General features: G+C 52.4%; 1 protein-coding gene and 1 long non-coding RNA gene across 7 annotated transcripts in view; one reads left to right on the top strand and one right to left on the bottom strand.

The window, feature by feature from the left end:
- The window catches only part of LOC141276232 (uncharacterized), a 42,502-nt gene extending 41,279 nt beyond the window's left edge, over positions 1–1,223 (top strand). Inside the window, exon 5 of the long non-coding RNA XR_012325483.1 lies at positions 97–1,223. This is a non-coding gene — a long non-coding RNA (uncharacterized lncRNA). The remainder of the gene's footprint in view (positions 1–96) is intronic.
- The window catches only part of MBP (myelin basic protein), a 112,770-nt gene that overhangs the window by 41,412 nt on the left and 47,427 nt on the right, over positions 1–23,931 (bottom strand). For all 6 annotated transcript variants that reach the window (XM_033837855.2, XM_033837852.2, XM_073790834.1 and 3 more), the window contains one exon: positions 19,728–19,815. In XM_033837855.2, the coding sequence (XP_033693746.2) occupies positions 19,728–19,815 (88 nt within the window). The remainder of the gene's footprint in view (positions 1–19,727; positions 19,816–23,931) is intronic.

Here is a 23,931-nt window from a genome sequence, read left to right on the forward strand (position 1 = left end):
AAAATGGAGGAAATCTTTAGTGTTTTGATCTTCGATTTGCTGTTTTTAAACTCATGCTTTATAACTTATATTGTTCTTCCGTATTTTTCCCATCAGATGTCATCTTAAAGATCATTGAGACCATCGACACCATCGTAAAATGTAGATTAGCACGACTGACACTATTTCAGGCCCTCTCTCACTGGGACCAGTTGACCTGGCAAATGTGTGACCCCAAGGTCAAGCCCTTCAGGGCGGGTGACCTGAATCAGAAGGGAAGAGGAAATCTGAGGTCACACGGCCTTCTTGAGAGTCAAGAAGAACTTAAGGGATACAGAGATGGTTGTAAGAACGAAAGAAAAGTTATCCAATATTTCAGCCCATTGCAGAAGAGGTCTTATTTCCAGAAAACCACGAGAAGGTGATTGGGTTTCCTACAGCTCAGGAACAAGGAGGCAGGAGCTCAGAACTCGAAACTGAAATAGACAACACAACTGTCCTCCAGTGGCCTTTGTAAATTTCGCTTCTCAGCTGGCTCCTGTGGTGGGGAGATGGTTTGGATCTACTGCTGCAGGATTCTTGCCCGAGGCAGCTTTGCGGACACGCAGTACCGCCGCAGAGCCTCCTGCCCTGCCCATCCCTGCCTCGCCTGCCCTGCCCGTCCCCTCCCGGCCCATCAGTGACCACGCAGAACCTTGGCCTCCTTCTGCAGAAACAGGCTCCAGCTCCACCCACCCCCGCCCCCACTGCCCGCCAAGCAGAGATTCTGTATCAGGGAAGCTACAGAAAAAGGAGGTGGACATCGTTTCATCTGGTAGGCCTGAGTCCTGGCCGGGATTCTCATTTTTGGTTGATGGTATGAAGTTGGTCGAGTTTCCACGTAACTTTCCTCTGGGCCTGCTGATACGTGTTACCTGACAGAAGAACATCTTGGGCCATCTCACGTGACCATCCACATAAGAAAGCACTGTGCCTGTCCCGTCTGTGGACCGTCAGCCCCTCTCCATCCTGTGGGTGGAGGTACCGCACCGGCCGCCAGGCATGGGGTCTGCTGGGCTCGGCCTAAACGCACACCCAGCGTCCTTCCTCCCGAAGCAGCCTGCCCGGAAAGGCCAGGCATCGGCCACGGGGAGCAGCCCGCAGGCTCTGCAGCGCCTGCCCTTCAAGGGGCTGCCTTAAACCGACGGCCACAACCAGGCTGTGAGCTCAGGGCCTTGGGCAGAACCTCACGTTAACGCGACAGGGACAGGCGTGCGGTCCGGGGGGTGGGGTGGGGGGAAGGGCAGGAGGGAGCCGCCCCTTACAATCACCCGCGGCCCTTGGCCTGCGACCCTCTGAGCAGGGCCGGGCCCCTCTCTGCAGGGGAGCTGGCCACGCCCCTGGGCCCGTGGAGCCCTGGAATTTGCCAGCGTGGGCCGGGGGAAGAGGACCCTCCTTGTGTGTGGAATACTTCTGTTCCTGGCACGCTGCACTCAGGGTCACCAGGGAGGGCGAAGGAACAAAAAGGCCCATGGTTGTGGCCTGTGGATCTGCTCCGGCAGAAATTCTGCATCTATGAGAGGTATGCGGCCGCCCGCAGCTGCCTGCAGACATTTCTTTAAAACTTTGCCACAAACGAATCTTGCCAACCCACACATCTCACACGAATGCCTCCTTTGTGGACCCAGAACATATAGTTTTTATTTGCTCTAAATAGCTGGCCCCTCAAACCCTCCCACAGCAGGGACGGGGTCACGGGCGAGGCAGCCCCGCGCAGAGCCGGAGCCGGAGCCGGAGGAGGGCACCCCTCCCCCCCGAGTCTGCACCTTCTCCATTGCACGACGGTACCCAGCTGGTGTCAAGGTGATGAGATTCCAAAGAGCCCGGTATTCACACGGTTCTGTTCCCTGTGCAGCCTCAGGGGATTCTCACAGTGACTCTGCACAGACTCGCAGCGGCTGCAGGATCCCCCCGAGAAGGTGGCATCACAGGCACCACTAACACTTGCTTTTCAGTGGGGAGCAAATAAGCTGAAACAGGTACTCCTGCCCCTAGGCCAGTTTTACACAGTGGTGCTCAACCAGTGCTGGTAGCGTTAAACTGAACTTGGACTACAGGACCAGAGTCTGCTGCAGCCACACCCAGCAGGCTTTGATTTGGTTCTGCCACCTGCTATGTGACCTTGACCACATGGTCTAATCTCTCAACGCCTTGGGTGCCTCATGGGCAAGGCTGAACGAACACGTGGAGCTCCCCCAGGTCACTGTTGTGACAAGCACTTGAGGTGCACGTAATAGAGTGTTCTTAGCACCGGGGCACAGTGAACACTCAGTGGGGGCTTTTGTTACTGTTGCTATTATTATGATGTTTATAAAACTAGTTTGGGAATACCTTGTGTAAGAACCCATACATTTTCCGTCCACCCACCCATACACCTACCCATCCATCCATCCACCCACCCATCCATCCATCCAATATTCACTTCATGCCTGTGTAGGCAGAACTGTAAGAATGGGTCCCAATAATCCTCACCCCTTGTTCCCTCTTCTCTCAGTGTGTGGAACCTGTGAATATGATGAGGTATCACTTGTGATCGTGTTATGTCTTATGGCAAAAGGGAGACTCTCTGGGACTGTTTCACCAACCACAGGAGCCTCTGGAAGGCACGGTTTTCTCCAGCTGGTGGTCAGGGAGACTGTCATCCAGGTTTGAGAAAGATGGGAGCGTGCTGCTGTTTTTAGAAACGGAAGGACCATGCGCAGGGTCTGGAGACTGGCCTCTAGGAGCTGAGGGGACGGTACAGTCCACGGCTCACAATGCAAAAACTAATCGATACATTTGCTATCGTCTTAGTAACTGAGAACGTTATTTTTAGATCTTTTCTTGGGCACAGTTGCAGATCTGTCCTGCAGCACTGTCTGTCCCTGGAAGCCGCAGGAACAATGGTGTCAAATGTCTAGCAGCAGAGATGGGGGCCGCTTCATACAATGTCTGCTTTTCACAGGCGGCCTCCCAGCGCTGAGACAGTGCCCACGCAGTGCCAGTCCAGTACCAGCTAGTGTCAGCTACTGCTCTTTTTTAAGGATAAAAATAACTTGAAAACTCTGTAAGTGAAGAAATATTCAGTGAAATACTTAAAAAAAAATCCTCAGGCAGTAGAACGTGATCGTTCAGCTTAAGAAAAGGTAACGTAACAATTAGATAAATGGAAATAAAGGAAACACTCCAAGCACCAATTATAGAAATGTTCTCAGGTAAACTCTCTTTATCTGCTGTTTTAACTGTTCCCAGATATATATTGCTTTAGTCAAGTGCATGCTAATATTTTCATGAGTTTTTTGGTTTATTTTCTTTTTTAGATACCGTTTTGAGACCGTTTATCATGATCATATAATCAGACACCATTTACATTTTAGAAGGTATCCGACTGAAGAAATGGAAAATATTCCCTATCTTCTCATGCAGTAGAAGTAGACACTTTAAAAGACTGATTTATGAAAATTCTAACTTAAACACAATGGGTGCCTCTAATAATCTATTTTGAGGTTTTGTTGCATGAACCTTGAATAATCAGATAGTTTCATAAGGAAACTATCAAACGTAGAAAGTCAGCATTTCCACATCATGAAAATAAACCCGTACACACATACATGGATGTGTGAGTATTACAGAGTTCTCCAAAGTTGAAGAAAATCTGATCTCCTGAGTCTCACTGTCACATTTTACATTTTTATCCCAGAGACAATTTGACATCATTTGCTACAGGTCCTGGTTTATTTCCGAGGGACCCTGGTTTGAGGAATCTGAAGGATGCAACTGCACGGTGTAACCTGCCAGGTGCTGGAGCAGGTCCTGGGCACTGAGGCGGTATCGCTGCATTGCTCACGTGTGATCACTCAAGGCCAACATCGCTCACAGCAGGGCTGGAGCAGGTTGCAAAGTCCCTTCTGGCCTGAAGGTCTACACATGTCGAAATGCAGGGCATGAAATGTCCTTAGAAAGTGGTTGCTTGGGGATAAAGCTTTTAATCCCTGCGAACGCTCTTGCATTGTGATGCCCTGAGCTACTGCTCAGTGCCGTGGTGTGAGGGGTATTAGTTCATCCCAGGGCTTTCCAAGAGCACCGAGAGCACAGTGAGAAGGGATGTCGGTCCCGCGGAGGCGGATCTATCCACGTGTCTCAACCCCGTGTTCACGTGTGCCACCTGAGGCCCAGACATTTGGGGCGGGAATCTCACAGGTCAGCCGGCCCAGCTTCCAAGGGCTCCCAGATCCGGATCCGGATCTCACTCTACCTGACCTTCCCTGACCCCAACTCCTACTACCGTCGTGGCAGCCCGCTCGCATCAGGTGCGTCCGTATTTCTGCATCTTTGACTCTGCTGCTCTTCACCTCTGCCCTTGTGGCCAAGGAGACCCACCTCCTTCAGGATGTGAGTCCCCTCCCTGGACGCTGGCAGCCGGAGCTGATCTCTAGATACCAACTGTACTTGCTATTCCACCCAGTTTCAAGTCGAGGTGACGGAAGGGTTTCAGGGTCTTAACGTTGATGACCCGCCCGTGACCTCCTCGGGACAAGGTGCCTCCCTCTGGGCCCTGTGGACGCTGAGCTGGGCCGATGCCCACGCAGACCAGCAGGGGGGCAGCTGAAGGAGGCAGGGAGGGAGGGAAGGTCCCGGACGGGGGTTCTGTGTGGCCTGAGAGCACGGGGGCTTGGCCACCACCCGGGAAAATGTCTGCAGAGGCAAGTGTGGGAGCCGGGGCCGCCCCTGCCAACCCGCCTCCTCCAGGCCTGCGAGCCCTGTCTCGGACGTGCTGCATCCCGAGGGCTGTCCGCTCAGAGCCTCGAGGACAGGGGCACCGTCCGCCGTGCTCAGGACCCTCGGGGCCTGCCCACTGCTGATGGGCCGAAGGCGAAACTCGCCTGCGGGCAAACTCCCCTTTGATGCTTTCCAAGTGTCAGCTCCGCTGCTGCCCTGCCGCCCTGCCGCCCAGCCCTCAGGCCCAGGGACCCCACACGGCCTGCTGGCCCCAGGCAGCTCCGCGGGGACACGCGGTAATGGCCGCGCTGGTCTGACATTCTAGGGGCGGCTCAGGCCCCCTGGAGCCTCCACAGAGGCCGGGCCCTGCTCGGGACTCTCCCTGGCCGGTGGCCTCCGCACCGCCGGGCTGTGCTCACCTTCCCACCCGGTCTGCAGCTGACTGTCCCCAGTCTGTCCCCACCGAAGGGCTCCTTGTTCATTTACACCTTAGGGCACCCAGGGATTATGTGCCGTGTGAATAGACAAAACCAGATCCGTAAGGCTAAAATCAAGTTAAAAAGCAGAAGAAAAACATTTGTTAAAAACAATTGTGATTTTTTTCTTTTTCAATAAATTTACTTCTAGGAAATGGAAATGTCTGTTTCCTTAACAACGATGGTTAGGATGGCTGTAGGGCTTTTTGGTTGTCATCTTGTGTTCATGTGTGTGCGTCCGTGCGCGCATGCGTGGGCGCGCAGGCACTCCCGCGGTTAAAGGCTGCCCTTTACAACAAGACACCTCCGGACAGACGGATCAATGGATGAATATGATCTTGATATATTATGATTGAGGTTTGCTTTCTAAGTAATCAGGTCATGCGTCTGGAGTTAATATGCTTATTCTTTCCCATTAGAAAAGGAACATTGCGTTGGCTGGAGAAGGCGGATGACAGACGGTAACAAAGCAGCCTTTGAGAACGGCCAGTGGACAGAGGGCACTGCCCTGGCCTCCCTAATCTCCACGTAAATATCACAGACCACGGGGAATGCGACACTGATTACGAATTAGCACCACTGCTTGAGGACAGCCGCCCAGCAGAGACATTTAAAGGACAGGTTTCCTAACAGGAAGCGCCTGCAGCATCACCGCCGACCTCCGGTCCGGGGTCACGGGGTCAGTTTCGCAAAGCACCGCAGGTTAGAACATTACCCCCAAGGGCTGGGATCACTGGTGATAAGTCATCACAAATTCCCACACTTTTCAGAATGTTCCATCTCCTGTACCAAAGGTATTTCCAAAGTTAAAAATTACTATTATGAATCTAACCTCTTTTTCCTTCTATTAGAAAAAGTGCTACTTAGTAGTGAGACTGCTTGAATAATGGCAAGTAGGCGACACACAGGAAGGAGAACCACGCCTCCCGCACGACCGTGAGACATGAAAGCGACCACACACTGGTTCTGAGGGAGCATTTCTCGGAACACACGGGGCAGGAAGGCACCATTTGAAAAATTCAGCTGCAGCGTTGAAGCCTGGGTCAGTGGCCAGCCTGTGAGTAGATCTGACGTCTGTGTCAGGGACGCACAGGAGGGAGAGTGTTTCACTGATGTAAGCTATTAACTGAATGTACCAAATACTTAATGATCTGCACATTCAAATGGCTGGACCACACTGCAGGTTAACTACAGATAACAGTGTGTGTGTGTATCTGTTAAATATCACATTTTTATTTAGTGGTAATGTGGAAACCCAGGGTCCCTTCGAGTCTTAGGAGCGTCAGAGACGTCTGCTAGTGAGGCTGGCATGACGGCTCCTTGGGAACATTCGCAGAGATGGAAACGTACCCCTGCACAAGCAAAACAGCCGGTTCTGCTAGAGCACTTCAGATCACCGCCCCCCTTTGTCCCCAACTCTGAGTGCGTCCTGCTCTGCAAACGTCCTGCATCCTGAGGAAAAGGCTCAGGATGAGGTCAGAGGAACACGTGCTGGGCCTGCAGGGTCATCCTGTCAAACCCTTGCCTCTGAGCTCTCCCTAAAAGCCACACTCCCCCGTGTACCGGGAGGCCGGGCGGAGCGGCTGGGGCAGGCCGACCCTCCACACGGTCCCCGGGGGAAGCCGAGACTTTCAATGACCGTCGGTCTTGTTCTGTGGTTCCTTCCAGTCTCGGGGCCTCTCTTTAGAATTCCCACCTTTCCTTCAGTTTAGGGAGAGGCAGCTTCTGGAAGATGGGAGTCGGGGAGGGTTGCTTTAGTGCAGGTAAGTACGGGCTTGGGGACATGAACTTTCAAGGTGGGTCAGTGGACTCCGGTTTGATTGCTAATCCAGACCACAACGGTCTGCAGAGGCAGGAAAAGAAATCTCCGACGCAGCGAAATGCCGAGGGTCTCCCGTGCCTCGGCCAGCAGCAAGCCTGACTGTGTCACGGATTAAGTGAATCAGGCACTCGGATGGATTTCAGTTCTGGGGGGTGAGGTTTACTGAACACCCAAATGCAAAGGACAGACATAAAACTGAAGGTCTAGGCAAACAGCCCTGCCCTCTGCAGCTCAACAGACAAAATAATGCCAGCCTGGCAGGCGTCTGCCCCCGAAGCCCGGAGCACCGGGCTCCTGGTGGTACCACTCGCAGCGGCCAGGATGCGGAAGCAACGCGAACGGCCAGCAGTCGATGCGTGGACAAGCAAAACACGGACCACCGTAGGAAGGAACGAAGCACTGACACACACACACCACACAACGTGGATGGACCTCGAAAAGGCGGTGCTCGGTGAAAGAAGCCAGCCACCGAAGGCCACCTGCCATGTGTGGAGTCAGCAAATCCACAGACAGAGCGTGGGTTCGTGGTCGCTGGGGGCCGAGGGGGGTGGGCTGGAGGGCGGAGAAGGACCAACAAGGGGACAAGTTTTCTTATTTAGGTGAAAAAATGTTCTAAAGTTAGATTACAGTGAGGGTCGCACAACTCTATGAAAAGGCTAAAAACCATTCCTCTCTACACTTAAAACGGGTGAGCTTGACGGTATGTAAACTGTACCTCAAAAAAGGTGTTAAAAATAAAAGCAATTAAGGAAGTCTTCATTTTACTTCATTTTACTCACTTGTTGCTTCAACAGAGCTTTTCAACCAAACAGAAAAGAAAGCAGAAGATGCAAGGGGATGTATTCAATCATATTTTTAAGGCAATTGGGAGAAGCAAAGAGACGTTTAATACTCAATGCCAAATGCCAGAGAATTAATGTATCTCTGATGATTACATATCAGAACATCTCCATGAATAATGTATATACGATGCCACAAAGGAATTAGGTGTATCACTCTTCAGAGGAAAATTCTGTGCAAAAACCGCAATGATAGTGCTGATGAAAACAATGAACTGAAAAGCTGAAGTCTAAAAATTAACTTTCTAACACGTGACCGTTAAGCAATGCCAGTACGAAATATGCCAGCCGCAAAGTGCAGAACTATCGATTAAGGGTCACAGGTGCCTCTTCTCTCTTTAAGCCCCTTTGACTCTGCACGTGGACCAGTGGCCCTTCCACGCGTGTCAGCTCCCCTGGGGGGACGTGCTATTTGCCTAAGAAGCTGATGTAAGTTTCGCTCGACGCTCTCTGGTTTCACAGCGTCGCTCTCCTGGAAGAGTCCCTTGTGTGTCCTGCCTCCACAGTCGGGGGCTGACACATCAGTAAAGGAAAGACAGGGACAGAATCCTCGGAAACTTTGATTCCTGGTTAAGGAAGTGTGGGTGAAACACAGAGGCTCCACGCCAAGCGGAAGAAGACGGAAAGGAGGAAAAGTGAGCTTCATCCTTACGGACTCTTGTGTGAGGTCTTTTACTGGTACTTGTCTCTGCTGGACCCCCTGCGCCCACCCCCCCGGCCCCGGCCCCCCATCGCTACATCACAGGCATCACAACCCCCATTTCACAGTTGTAAATACCGAGGGTCAGCGAGGTCAAAACAAAATCCACACATTTACTAAGCAGTAGAGTCAGGATCCGAACCCAGGTCAAGAGGGTTTTTCTGTTTTGCTCACTGCTGCACCCCTGCACTGAGACCTCGCCTGGCACATAGAAATGGCTCAGTAAATATTTGTGGAATGAGTAATTCTTATTTCAAAAATAAGAACACAGTCCCTGTGCCATGCCTTACGGAGATAGAGGGTTTAGTAGTCTGGTGTCTGCTCAAACCCTAACAAAGCAAAGGCTGGTTTTCTTTTCTGTCTCTTGACGTTCCTGCAAGTTTCGAGGAAAGACCATGTGAGGTGGCTCAGCGGGGCCTGGGATGTGTTAGAGTTACTGTCACTGGGTAACTAGCGACCAAAGGACGCTCTCTGGTGTAGCCATGGAAACGAGTGCTGTCCTGCCCTCTTGCTAAGGGCAGGGCTTGTCCTTGTTGACGTTCTTTAGTGGAGGTAACAGCAGCACCGACGCGAGCGACAGACTTTGATGAGCAACAGTGTCTCCATCTTCCAGCTCCTCTCTTGGCCTCCAGAAGTTACACGTCCCCAAGGCACTACTGTCCCAGGGAGATACTTCCAGACTTGGGAGTTACTCACTGACATGGACCTGGGACGGGAGACTCCTCTCCTGCCTCAAGCATCGCGCTGAAGAGAGAAGCGGTGGCAAAAATAAAAGCGATTTGAAAACTGTAGATAATATTTTATCATTGTGAAGACACTGGCTTTCTGAAGCACAACGATTTTTACACGTCCGCTTGCACACTACCCCTCTCTGAGCTGTGCTATTAGTCTCTGTTCAGAGGCAGCTGTCCTGGTCCTGGAACCCGGCTGCACATACACCTCCCAGTGTAAATGCTCCCATTTGAACGGCTTAGAAATTCCAGCGTAGGAGGAACTTACGCCAGTTCCGTACCGTAGGAAGCACTTACGCCAGTTACGTACCGTATTTCAAGGGATGTCTCTGTGAGTGAGTCAGAGCGCAGCTGAGCATTCCAGGTGCCTGATCCTTTAAAGAGTAAGTGTGGAACCCAAAGTGCTCCTGGGGTCGGGTCACACCCTTCACTGCCCCGGGGCCTGGGGCCACCTCTGACCCCGAGGCTCAGAGCCACACCCATGCCTCCCTCCCTCCCCGCACTGGTTTTGAAACTTTCCTTTTTTTTCTCCGGCTGCCCCCGGCCTGGCGTCCCACCCCTCATCATCTCAGGGGGTCACTTCTTTAATTCAATGTCACTGAAGGTGAGTGAGAACGACGCTGAGGACCGGACAGCAGCCCCGAAAGCGCGAGGCAGACCCCCGGGGACCAGAGGAGCCAGGACCGGGAACTGCGGCCCCAGGCGATGCTACACTCCCCACTCCCTGACGCCCACCCTCGGGAGATGGCTCCCCGGGTCCTCCTGAAGGCACACAGCCCTCTCATCTTCAGTTACAAGCGAACAACTGCCCGCGAGGAAACTGCCAGGAAGATCCTGCCAACACCACCCCGCTGGGCGCGGCTGTCCCGACCTTCCGCACGTGGTCCCCACCGGCAAGCCTGCAGCCGAGCGGCGCGCCCACCCCGGGGCTCGGACGTGGGGCCGCCCCGCCCTCCCTCCCTCCGGTCCTGCCTTCCCCTGTGCGCGTGTGTGAGAGTGTGCCTGACCGAGTGTGTGCGTTAGCATGAGCGTGAGACAGGGAGTGTGTTTATGGGAATGAGTGTGAGTGGACGTGGACGTGAGTCAGATTCCGTTTCTCTGTGGCTGGAACTGCACTTGCTTTCCAGAAAGACAGACCGTTCACAGGCCTACCCTGGAGGCCGTAAAGCACTGGGGCAGCTGCTGTGCAGGTGCGGCATCACGAGTCATGCATCACCTGGAGGCAAGGCTCCTGTCACCCTGTCCCCCCACCTGCGGCAAATCAGATGCTGGTACAGAGTTGCCTTCCAGTTACGGGACCTCCGCTTATAACCCTGGGCCACAGTGTCTTTGGTTCTTATCAAAGATTCCAGAGAGAGAAAGGAAACATTAAGACACGATTTTTTGAAGCAACTGAAATACAGAATTTCAGCTAGAGGCAATTTTCAAGTTAAGTAAGATAGTGTATAAAATTCAACTAGCCGGGTAGGGTCCTGGCTGTTAGACAGGAATGAAGGCAGAAGGAGTACCTTCTTACCTGAGTTTCATATAACTTGGAAAATGATTACATTGTAGCCTTGAAATAAAAACGGCCTGGATGCAAAACGTCTGCTAACAAAACATTCCAATATTCATGTGCCTAAATCCCACCAATTTACCTAGAGTTCAGCTGCTGGGGGTGCCTGTCACCTCTCTAATGACACCATGAGAGCTGCCCGACCGAGTCATGTCCAGGCTCTATTGTACAAGCCCACCTGCCACCGTCGTCCCAGCTCAGGTACGGCTAGGTCACCCGCAGGAACAGGTGTGGGGCCGCGCCTCCACGCCTGGATCTGGGCTCGTACGGGGAGGGTGACACAGGACATGGAGCCTGGGCCGAACCCAGGGCTGGTTTCCCCTTAACCCTCAGGTGCCGAGGGGTAGGGCAGCCACCACGGTCCCCTCACCCTGGGAGACAGAGGTGAGCAGTGACGGCCAGTGAGAGCCTTCCTGATCTGTCACACCTAACATCCCCGGGGCAGACCGCACGTGGCCAGCAGGACTCAGCCATGCGGGTGTGGACGGGGCAGGGCCAGTTCTGGTTCGACGGGTAAGGGCTGGGGGAGGTGACGGAGCGGCTCGCGCTTGGCCTGCGGCGCCCGTAGGACCAGAGCGCGGCAAGAGGCCTCACGCGCCTTTCAGAAGACCTTCTTCAGTTAGACAGCGTTCATAGTAATGGCCTTGGTGGGAATGAGGGAAGGGGAGGCTCACCCTTCAAAGCTTCCTGAAGGACGCAAGCGCCCCTCCCCCATTGGAATAAGTCCAAGCAAGGCCACGGCCACCTCCTGAACCGGCCAAAGGAGGAGGGTCCGGCTGGCAAAGGTGCCTTCGACCTGCTCCGCCCTCGAGGCGGACTGTCCTCAGGTTTGCCGGGGCCACTGGCCGGGGACTCGGAGGTGACCGCCCCGGCCACACGCCAGCTCCCAGGGCCACGTTACAAATTCAGGCTGGCTTGAGGTGGAAATCAGAAACCGTCACTTTTCCTGATGGAAGCCAATATGGGTGCTTTCAAGCTGAGGACCCAAGACCCAGCAGGCTCGCCTGTGGCAGTGGGTGAGGGGAAGGGTCCACGGGCGGGGTCCCGGCTGGGACACAGCGCCTTCTGCTGGCCAAGCCCGTCACAGCTGCGGTCTGTGCCATGCTACGGCCTGTGTTCCCCTTTTGTTCTGGAAATGGTTCTGTTGCCCTATTGTGACTCTGCTGGCCTCAAGTGGCTCTCAGCAGCACATTCTAGTTTGAAGGCCAGGACCAGTGGGGGACGCGCCTGGACAGCCGGCTGTGGCCTCTGCGACTCTGATCGCCGGCGCCGGCTGATGCCCTCCCAGCTCGCCGTGCGCTGGGAGCCTCACCCCCTCCCAGACCACAGCGCTCATCCCGGTCTTGGCGTTGCGGGTCCCCAGGGGACATGCTCAGCCGTCCCAGGAGACACCAGGCAGCCACCTGGACCCCGGGCTCCTCCCACCCGCCTGGCCCTCTTCCGTACACCTCTCGCTCAGCAGCGGCCCAGAGGCAGAACTTCTCAGGAAGGAAGAGCTCAGGCCTGAGGTCACACGATCTGGGGGGCGCTTCTGGTGAAAATCAGCAGTTTGCAAAGGTGTCTTAGTGAGAGGAGGGGACGGGCTGCAGGGGGAGGTGGCGTCCCACCCATCCCTCCATCATCGGCAGATGCTGACGAGCTCCTGCGAGGGCCTTGGATCGGGGCAGTCGGGGGGCAGACAACACGCAAGCTGCAGACGCCTGCTCGAGAGCCACGGCAGGTGGTGGAGCCGAGGCCGCCTCCACTCCCCTCCTCTCGGTCCCTGGCAGCCAGACTGGGTCGTGCGATGGGGCCCCGTGGAACCTCAGCAGAAGTGATGGATGCTGTCCCCCGCAGGGGACGTGCCTCTGGCTCCCCACCCCACAGATGGAAGCAGCCCGGGCCTCCGAGTCACTGCTGACAGGGGGCCTCCTGCCTGTCCCTGCTGGGGCGGGACACGGGGGAAGTTATGACGTGGAGCTCTGAGGCCTGGGAGCCCGTGGGAGAGGTCGGCACAGCCTAGCTGTCCTAACGCAGCTCTCTTCTAAGTGGGCTGGTCATTTGGGTGCGGCATCCCAGGAGGAGGGCACAGCCCGTGCAAAGGCCCTGCACTCCAGGAGCAGCGAGCAGGCGGGGGAGGAGACAAGAGAGGGTGCGAGGTGCCGTCAGACGGGTGCCGGCCCGCGGGGAGGGCGGGAAGGGCTCTGAGCAGGGGCGTTGAGAACAGACGGGCAGGCGCACGGGCAGCAGTCGGGATGGAAGCCGGGGCTCCTGAAGGAATCCAGGTGAGCCCTGATGGTGGCTTGGACCACACGACGTGGTAGGTGCCAGCTCAGTGAGCGAGGCGAGCTTGTTCAGGTGCTGGGACACAAGGGACCCGAGCACCACAGTGGCCACACACCCCATCGTGTCCTCGTGGGAGAGGGGCCAGGAGACACTGGCGCTCAGATTCCTGAGACATCGGTAAGTTTTCACTGGGCCCTTCCCTTCTGCCGTTTCCCTCTGATGATCTATTTCATCTTCAGGAAAGTGAGGCTCAGAGCAGAAAATCCAGAAAAAGAGGAAACCGGCACGCAGGTACGCACATTTAATTTAAACATGTATGTAAAACCGAATACCGTATATGTATGTGGACTATGCAGGTACGCACATTTAATTTAAACATTGTATGTAAAATCGAATACCGTATATGTATGTGGACTATTAAAGGTCACCGGGGGCTTCACTTGAGAGGCCGGGCCCTTGGGAGAAGGCAGCATTCCGGCAGGCACCCTCCGCCCCCGGCCGCGACGGAGGGGCTGAGGGCAACGCCGCCTGCCCCCCGCTGCACCTGCCCTGCTCACCTGCACCGCCACTCCCTGGACTGTTTAACTCCGATGCTCGCTCACGACAGCCCGGAGCTCAGCGGTACTGGGATCCCCACCCACACAGGGGAACCTGAAGCATGGAAAGAAAGGCTGAGGACCCGCCCCGGAGGTCTAGGTCCACACTCCCATTTACCAGATGATACGGCCTCACTCAAGAAACAAGATAATCCTAGATGCCAAGACATCTGTCCAGCAGCGCCTGCCGTGGTAGAGGCTGCCGAGTAGAGCCCACGTTCCGCTGGCCGTGAACACGCCTCGCCTCACCACGGGAGCATCACCTGAGCACCTCTGGGAGCAGGGGGGCTTCGGCCAGAAATACACACACTGAGAGCGTGAAGAGCGCGCCCCCAGAGGGCTGCCCGGGAACTACAAGCAGGCAGCACAAACAGGCAAACGCGTACTCGGAAGACACAAAGCATCGTATTCATTCTCACTCAAACGCGCAGAGAAGTAATAACGCGTTACCATGTTTCACTGTTTTAACCTATCTGTCAAATGAGAGGCGTCTCTGTTCCCCAAGGAACATCCAGGACAAGCCACTGTTTTCCTGGTGGGGCTCAGAGCAGGGCCAGGGACGCTGGGCGGCAACCTTGCCTTTTGTGTCCCCAGGCCTGTGTCTTAACTGTCCTGGCTGTCAGACCCTCATCGACACAGTGACCGGGTGGATGAGATGGACTCTAATATTCCTTCGAGTTCTCAACTTGCGGTTTTGATTCTATGATTTTTATCCACCCCAAAGACGCCCTTATACAGTATCGATTCTATCACTTGTCTAGGTAAGAATAAAAGACCTCAGGCAACAGCTGAATCGCAATTAGCAATACATTAAGGCTACCATCAAACATTCTCAGGAAAAAGGCTGTGCAATGATCATTTCTGAAGGGCATTGATCATATCTGGGGAGGGACAGTTAAACAGGAGTCTGCAGGGCAGGACAGAGTGGGTCCCTCGCCTACGTTCGTTACTGAGTTGAGATAGAATTTTACATCAGTAAAATTAAGTAGTAATGCAGTAATTAAGTAGTAATTAAGCAGTAATGACTGCTACTTACTGATTTTGTAACTTAATCCAATAATCAGAATATATTAAATAAAATATTACCTAAAATAACATCTCAAAAAGATTTCCTTGTGGAAGGTTCTTGGAAACAAGCAGACAAACAAAAAATGCAACTTCTTTTTCTTTTTTAAACGCTGCATGAAAATTCTCAGGGAAAAGATCTGTCTGTGGCCGAGTCTCTTCCAAACCTGGCCTAGCACTATCTCAGGCCACACACGTTCTCCCAGGTCCTCCCCATCGGAGGGGCACCCACTTCCCCTCCCTGGGGGCTGAGCTGCCTGGGGTGTGGCGGGAATGATACGCCAGGTCCCAAGTAGAGACGTGAGCCTTGAATGGGCTCCGAGCTGCAAGGAAGCTCATTGTTGAGTTTATTTCAATTTGCACATGAAACGAATCACCAATATGCCCTAAAAACGCCTTGAGGTCCTTGACGACCACCTGATCATCTGTGATAAAAATTTAAGCAAGAAAAAATTGTGACAGTGTGTTAACTACAGCTTTGCTTCCTTTGAGGAGCACATGTAGGCACCTGTCTGATAACAACAGCTGTCACGTGGCAGACGGGAGTGACACACAGGTGCCAGCTCGTTTATTTCTCACGGGCAGCTCTGTTATCACCCCTACGTGCTGGTGGGGAAACCAAGACACAGAAAGATGAGGGAGTACACTGCCCCAAACCACAGAGCTAAATCATGGGGGTAGGCGGAGGGAGGCTACGTCCTGTGTAAAAGGAAAAGCTGACGAGGTCTCACTTTCCATCGGGCAGCTGGGAAACTACAGGTTGAATAAGTTCAACACAGCAACCACTGTGCAGTCAACAAACGCACGCGCGGACTTACTTCATATCTGCTTTATGTTTTTTGTATTTTGTTTCTTTTTCTTATTGCAAGTTAACTCAAGCCTTGTGAAATAAAGACACACATATATGCACACATATAGATATTTGTATCCACTTAAAAATATATAATTATTAATAATATATATTATATACTTAGACATACACGCAAATGTTTCTAATATGAATGCTTTCCCCCTAAACATTAAACATCGACAACTCTCTCCATTATCTGAGCAGTGAACTAGCGATTTTCACAGGATTTTGCCCTTCCCTGCAACGCGCACGTGGCTTAGCTGCGTAAAGTGCTCTGACCTGACGCGCGGCCGCGTTCTCACAATCCTATGACCCTGTGGAGCTGCACTAGCGTTCACCCCACGTGACAGGCACTCACCCCTCTGCTCTGACTTTTGAGATGAGGGTCGCATCTGGGAGGATCCACAGTTGCTCTGGAAAGAGCAGGGGTGCCCTCTCTTGGAGACCTCTCTACTTCGTGGGTACAGTTAGGGAGACCTAGGGCTTCTGCTCACCTCGGCTGAATTACCTGCCCCTGCTTTAGCCCCTGCTTTAGCTCTGGGGCACGGGGGTGGCGGCGAAGGCCCACCTTCCTTCCTACCTGGATTCCAAATGACAGGGCTAGCTTGTGCCACGTGTGTGGCCGTGAGGTTCCAAAAACAGCTCAGCAACTGTCCCACCACAAAACACCCTGGTTCCCCAAAGCCCAGACAGCACGTGGTTCTCGCGGGGCTCCCGAGCCCTAAGATGCTTCCTTCCTCTTTGGGTGACCAGGCAAAACTCCCCACGTGTAACGCCCCACCGTCAGGGGAGAAATTACAGGAGATTCACAAGTGCGCTCCAATGAGTTATTACTTGGATCTAAATCCTTCAGTGAAACTCTCCCAGAGAATGAAAAAGTAAATAGAACTCTTAAGCGCGTTGCCAAGTCAGTCCTAAGCGTGCACCACACACGGAGGAAGTTGCCCTGGTTTAAGTTGTGCAGCTCATGCATCACACACGTGAGCCAGTGACTCAGGCACCTGCGTGGGGGCAGCGCCGGCCAAGGAGCCTCTGGACTCCCGCGCAGGACTCTCACAAGGTGGCCTTCCCAACCTCCACCGAGTGTCCTGAAGACGCGGGTGAGGGGAAGGCTAAGGGCCTCCCCCACACCCCTCACCAGCCCCCAGTTCTGCTGACACATGGACAGAACGATGACCAGGAGCCTGAAGAGAATCGCTAAGTGGCTGCTGCGGGCTTGTGGCTCAGGGACCATCACGAAAGCGTGGTTTCTCTTAGATTCGGGGAATTTCTGTCTAGTCAGCGAAAGACCTTTTTTTTTTTTGCAGTACGCGGGCCTCTCACTGCTGTGGCCTCTCCCGTTGCGGAGCACAGGCTCCGGACGCGCAGGCTCAGCGGCCATGGCTCACGGGCCCAGCTGCTCCGCGGCATGTGGGATCTTCCCGGGCCAGGGCACGAACCCGTGTCCCCTGCATCGGCAGGCGGACTCTCAACCACTGCGCCACCAGGGAAGCCCAAGGGAAAGACCTTTTTGTAATGGGAGGGAGCTGCTGATTTCACCTCGAGTGACACTTCAGGATTTTAAATCGTACATATTTCCTCCAAAAGTAGGTTGTCAAGATGGATAGCCAAGATTATTTCAGCCTCTTTTCCCCCCATCACTCTGCCCCTTTAGACTGGGGCGGCTTTGGACCCCGGGAAAGCATTAGGACTGGGAGACTATGAAGTTCAAAAGCAGACGCCCGACGGCTCTGCAGCGCCCACGTCCGTGTGACTCAGGACGGCAGAGCACAGAGCAGTGGAGCCCGGGAGGTGTCCTGGGTCCCCCTCACTCATGGTCACGCTTCCCCTCTGCTGTGACTCAGCGGCATCAGCTGCAATGCCCTGAAGGTGACAATTAGGGAACTACTCCCTAATCGCGCTGATGGGCTGAGAGCTTGGCCCGGGACCGGTACCTCCAATCAGCAGATATTCCAGCCTGCCTCCGCGTTCAAGGCACCACAAAGTCACAGCAGGCAAGACAGGCAGAAGCTGGCTTGTGGCATTATTCTTCCGGTAAAAGGCAAATCTAACTTTGTGACAGGACTGAAATATTTGCATTTCCACTGGCTTTCACATTCAACTCCAGATAATAAAACAATTCTCCAAATTGAGTATGCATTTGAGAAGGTTCAAAAGGGCTGCCTTTTAAAGTTATCCAGGAAGTACACCATGTTTATAACTTGAGGAAAAGGCTTATTATAGATCTTTTTCACGCTATGTCATACAGGCATTATATACAGGCAATATAATTGCGTTGTGTGTGTGTGTGTGTATCTGACAGTGAAAGACCGGCTGACGTTTCAAATAATCCTAAAAGTGCTAAACCTGGGTAATGGTAAATATGATACTTGCTTTAAAAATAAGTGAGCTTAGGGCGTCCCTGGTGGCGCAGTGGTTGAGAGTCCGCCTGCCGATGCAGGGGACACGGGTTCGTGCCCCGGCCCGGGAAGATCCCACATGCCGCGGAGCGGCTGGGCCCCTGAGCCATGGCCGCTGAGCCTGCGCGTCCGGAGCCTGTGCTCCGCAACGGGAGAGGCCACAGCAGTGAGAGGCCCGCGTACCACAAAAAAAAAAAAATAAGTGAGCTTAGCCAAAAAGAAATTCTAAAACTTACTCTTATTCATATATAGAACATAACTATGGACATTTCTACTTTGTCATTCCTTTTATGTGTTTATACACATATGTAGTTAGAATACAGGCCTACAGACACCTTTATCTTAGAGGTTTACAGGCAGATTTAGCGTTAAAGTCACTGACAGTCAGACGTGCCTCCCTCTATAGTCCAAAGGCCACACCCTACTCTCCAAGCCAGGATGCCATCCTCTACTCCTTCCTCTGCCCCTAAGGAGTGGAAACCCCACTACCTGGAGGCGCTGGACTGTGTTCAGGTCCCAAAAATCCCTATGGAAATCATCGTGGAGCAGGCAGAATCCGGGAGAGAGTAACAAGCACTGGCCTCCTGTCTGATTTCCATTTAACTAATCCTCAGTGTTTTGTCTCTGGGCCTTTGGGTTACACTGATTTTCATGGAAGCCTATGATACTGAAAAAGTGGGCAGCGGTACTTCTGTAATTACGTGTTCTGCTCAAGAAGGAAGGAATTATAGAGAAGGAAAGGATTTTTCAGAACGAGCAGGTAAATCAGGAACAAAGAAAATTGGGATGGATTTTCCTGCCTGACAAGGGAAGCGTAAAGAAACCCTTTCCAGAAATGAGCAGAGACCAGGCCAGGAAGACGGTGGGAGGCCTTGTTCCTTGAGTGTCAGACCTGCAGGCTGGGCTGACAATGGCTAAGGCTCATCTTAGCAGCTAGAACACCGGGCCCTCTTGTTTTGAGAAAGGAGACCTCAGGATCTGGCTTTCAGTCCTCACACTCCAGGAATACGAATACGTGGAGAAAAGAGCGATGCCCCCGGGCAGGGCTGCCCGTGTTCCAGTTTGGCCTGTGATGCTGGGAGAGTAATCCACGGTCACTGTCACGCGGCAGAGGCGGACCCAACAGCGTTAATACAGGAATGGGTGGGAGCCTGCCCGTTCACTCCTGGGGTGCGAGGCAACCTCTATCTCTAGGGTGATGAAAATGTAAACTCTTACAGAAAACACATTTCCCAACACCTCCTAAGTCACTCTTTGTAGTTAAAATAAACACCACCGTATCCAGGCTCTGGGACTATTTCCCTTCCTTGTTAGCTATTTTTTTTTTACCAGAACTGCTTGGCCTCCCAATGCCCACACCCAATTGATCAAGGAGATGACTAGAGAAATAGCATATAGCAAGGGAAAATCTGGGAAATTTCCGGTGTCTGTGGGTACAGAAAGGCATGCGAAACAAAACCAAAAGCAAAACAAGATGAGGACGGCTACCATGGGCGGCCAGGGCAGTCCCACCCGGGAGACGGATGGATGTTCCCAAGAGGCTGATGAAGCGGGCTCGGCCTCCAGGTTTCTACAGAGGCCGCATTTCTAATAATGAGAACAGATTCACGGATTACTCACGTAATTAAAAAAATTAAGACCTTCTCCAAATGAGAATGTGTCTGCACACGATTCTCATATGAAATCCCATCTTCTAATTTTTATATTACGTACCAAACACGTCACTGTCTTCTGAGGTCTCCCGGGAAAGGTTACGAAGGTTTCTCTTTTTTTCAGATTCTCCTCCGTTAGTTTCACCATCCTGGAAAAAACAACACAAAACAACCCTTTCTTAAGATATAGTGTCTTACCAACAAGAAGCTTTAATGCGTTTTTCTCTTGATACATTTTGGAGCCAATAAGCACATTTTCATGTCTGTCTTCAAGGTATGAGATGGAATCTCAATTCAGGCTGTGTTTCCTGCGGAGGAGTCTGAACTCTGGCTCGGTTTCTCTGCCTGAGCACGCAAGCATTCTCTTGCTCCAGCGGATATACTTTCATACAAAAGAAACTGAAGTTATTAAACTAAACGAGCTAAACATCACCCCATGTATTTCAGGAGCCTGTCCACTTGGTCGCTGTTCTGGGCTGTGAGTTTAAAGCGTGGGATGAAACTGACACCAAACCTGACTCCCCTGAATTCCAACTTTGCTCAATGGTAGCCGGGCAGGACAGCCCTGGGGGAGAGTCCCTTGCAGGGGCAGGAATGGTGCAAACGTCCTCGGCCCACCTGGCCAGCTGAGGGGAGTAGCAGGCGCCATGCGGGCTGGGCTGGGCTGGGCTGGGCTGGGCACCCACCTCCGCCCTCGTTCCTCTGGGAATCTGCACCCTCAGAGGTGAGCTTTCTTCACTCCCCTCCCACCCGACTCCCTTCTGCTTTTTTATGGAACCCCAGGGTGCTTTTTGAGTTTAAAATTGTAAGTGCACAGAGTAGATACGGTTCAGTTTCTACTCTAAATCAAGCTTATTTAATGATTTTCATATGGAACGCATGCACCTGACATCAAATTCAGAGGGCACTGCGAGGGTCACGGTGAGAAGGGTGGGATCCCCGGGCACCTCCCCTGTGGATGTGCTTCCAGCTTCTGTCTTCCTCCAAAACAGTCTGGGCACAGTTCAGCCACTGCACAAGCTCACTCCCTTCTTCCTCCTTTTTACCTTTACGTAAATGCCAGCACACTCTGGACGCTGCTCTGCTCCTTCTTTGTCACTTAAGCAGGAGTGCTGGAGATCGTGTCCCCCAGGACACGCAGCACTGCCCACGCTGCCCTGGTCGACAGGGACCTGGCACCTCTCTCCATCTCTCTTGCCAGGTGACCAGGCTCCCGCTGGGGACCCTGCACCCCGCTGCCTCGTCTTCAGTTATGCCCAACGCTGCCTTAAGCCTTGCTCGCCTACTCAACGTTGTACGAGATACATTTCTGGAGGTTGAAAGAGTCACACCATGATCTTTTAAAGACAGTGCCTAACTTGGGCAGATCCACAAGGGGGTCCGCCGCTCCGGACTCTGGTCTCCACGCTTACTTTGCGTCACTTTTTTTCAGACCAATCTCTCTGCCTGGACCGCACCCTACCTCCTGACCTGGGGGTGGGGGTGGGGGTGGGGGTCCAGGCAGAGGTCAGAGCCTCTGGGAATTCTGACCTCACCCAGCCCCCAGCCCCGCCTCAGTGGCTTCCCTGCCCCCAGCCCCCTTCCTGTCCCCCCAGCCATAGATCTGAGCTGGTCTCTACTGCAGACACCATCACGAACGCCCTGTCTGTGTATCACTCTGTCTCCCCACCACACTGTAAACTTCCTGAGAACGGGGACCTTGCCTGATAAATCTTTCTAGCCCCAAACCTGGCACAATGCCTGGTATCTAGCAAGTGCTGGAGAGAAAACTTCCATTTTATGCTGTTTAAGAATAGTTTAAAATAGATAACTTCTGTTTCAGCAGAGGGCGCCAAAGGTGGTGTAGTATATAATTTTTCATGTCTACCTGTTTATTTTTAGAGGAGAGTAAAACTTGGAAGAGAAGGAATTTCTTGGTAGATTCTTTCATCATCATAAATTCCTATCATATGTGTTTGTTTCACATCTCCCTTCTAGGCTGGTGTCAGTATCATACCCTTCACTAACTACAAAATAATAAGCTTTATTGGAGAAGTAAGTAATTAAATACAATTTAGCTGCCATTGTAAATCGCTGTGGATATGTTTTTTCACATTTTAAAATCAGGATGCTCCTTACAAATCAATAGCATCTTCCAACTAGAACTGGCAGTGTTTTCCTTCTCGGTGGTTATAGGGAAACAACGTGGAGTGTCAGGGATGATGGTGCTTCAGGTGCACAGGAAAAGCTAGATCTTTAAAGTAAATCACTTTGCTTTCAGTGAGTGGAGGTTGACAGCATGGTCACACAACTTCCCCATATCCACTGCTGAGGCGGGAATGGCATCACGGTGAATAGACATCTTGCGTCTTACATCGCCGTGGCACTGGGACATAGGAAAGTGCAACAGGTGACCGAGAACCACATCCTTAAACTCTTCCAGAGCAACGTGGTGCCCGCCGACCCTGAGTGAACGCCGTCTGCCAGGGACTCAGACGCTCAGGGAACAAAAGGGTCGACCCACAGCTGGGGGAACCCAGAACCGGCTTCAAAGGCAGCTCCTGGACAGACGGTGGGAGGGGGCCCTTTCCGAGAGGAACCAATAAACCTTCTGTGCAGAACTTGAAAAAAAAAAAAGGCTGGAATGGCATCGTGGCGAAGAGACATCTTGCGTCTTACGCCCACGCCTTCCACAGCCTTCCGGGCTGAGGCGACAGCACATCCGCCGGTAAAACAGCCACAGATGCAGCCCCGCGTAGTGATACAGGCAGGACCACAAACCCCACCCCCTCCCATCTTATCCCTTCTCAGTACCAAGCCTCTAGCTGAGTAAACATCTGTCCCCCACATCATGGTGCACGAGGCTGTGCTGAAAGTACATGTTGCCCTGGGAAATTTACGGACTAATTTACGTCCAAATACAAAGCTTGTTTCTGAGACCTGATACTGCTGCTATTCCACGAATATAAAAAACATCCTTGGGACTTCCTTGGTGGCGCCGTGGTTAAGAATCCGCCTGCCAATGCAGGGGACACGGGTTCGAGCCCTGGTCCGGGAAGATCCCACATGCCGCGGAGCAACTAAGCCCGTGCGCCACAACCACTGAGCCTGCACTCTAGAGCCCACGAGCCACAACTACTGAGCCTGCGTGCCACAGTTACTGAAGCCCGCGTGCCTAGAGCCTGTGCTCCGCAACAAGAGAAGCCACCGCAGTGAGAAGCCCGCGCACCGCAACGAAGAGAAGCCCCCGCTCGCTGTGACTAGAGAAAGCCCGCGCGCAGCAATGAAGACCCATAAATTAATTTTTTTAAATCCTCATAAATAACACATTTTCAATAAGCAAAATGTCCAAAAGCAACACAAACAAAATCAAGGTGATGTGTGTCCAATGTAATGGAATTTTCATGATAAAGAAATAAGAGCGTCCTGTAAATTATAAAACGTAATAAAATCCTCAGACATACAAGACAGTCAGGCCTATGACCTGGACCCTCCCTGAGTGTCCTTGTCCCAGTGTGTTCTGATTTTTAAACTGTGTCCGTGACTATAAGTATCTGAGTGCATTTCAAGCCGTTATGATTTCTTCATAATATCTGTGCCCATAAACAAGAAGAAAAGACAACCCTCAGAATGGGAGAAAGTATTTACAAATGAAGCAACTAACAAAGGACTAATCTCCAAAACTTACAAGCAGCTCATGCAGCTCAATAACACAAAACCAAACAACCCAATCCAGGAATGGGCAGAAGACCTAAATAGACATTTCTCCACAGAAGATATACAGACTGCCAACAAACACATGAAAGGATGCTCAACATCACTAATCATCAGAGAAATGCAAATCAAAACTACAATGAGGTATCATCTCACACCAGTCAGAATGGCCATCTTCAAAAAATCTACAAACAACAAATGCTGGAGAGGGTGTGGAGGAAAGGGAACCCTCTTGCACTGTTGGGGGGAATGTAAATTGATACAGCCACTATGGAGAACAGTATGGAGGTTCCTTAAAAAACTAAAAGTAGAACTACCATATGACCCAGCAATCCCACTACTGGGCATATACCCTGAGAAAACCATAATTCAAGAAGAGTCACATACCACAATGTTCACTGTAGCACTATTTACAATAGCCAGGAGATGGAAGCAACTGAAGTGTCCAGCAACAGATGAATGGATAAAGATGATGTGGCACATATATACAATGGAATATTACTCAGCCATAAAAAGAAACGAAATTGAGTTATTTGTAGTGAGGTGGATGGACCTGGAGTCTGTCATACAGA

This window comes from Tursiops truncatus, chromosome 13, assembly GCF_011762595.2.
Source record: "Tursiops truncatus isolate mTurTru1 chromosome 13, mTurTru1.mat.Y, whole genome shotgun sequence".
NCBI lineage: Eukaryota > Metazoa > Chordata > Mammalia > Artiodactyla > Delphinidae > Tursiops > Tursiops truncatus.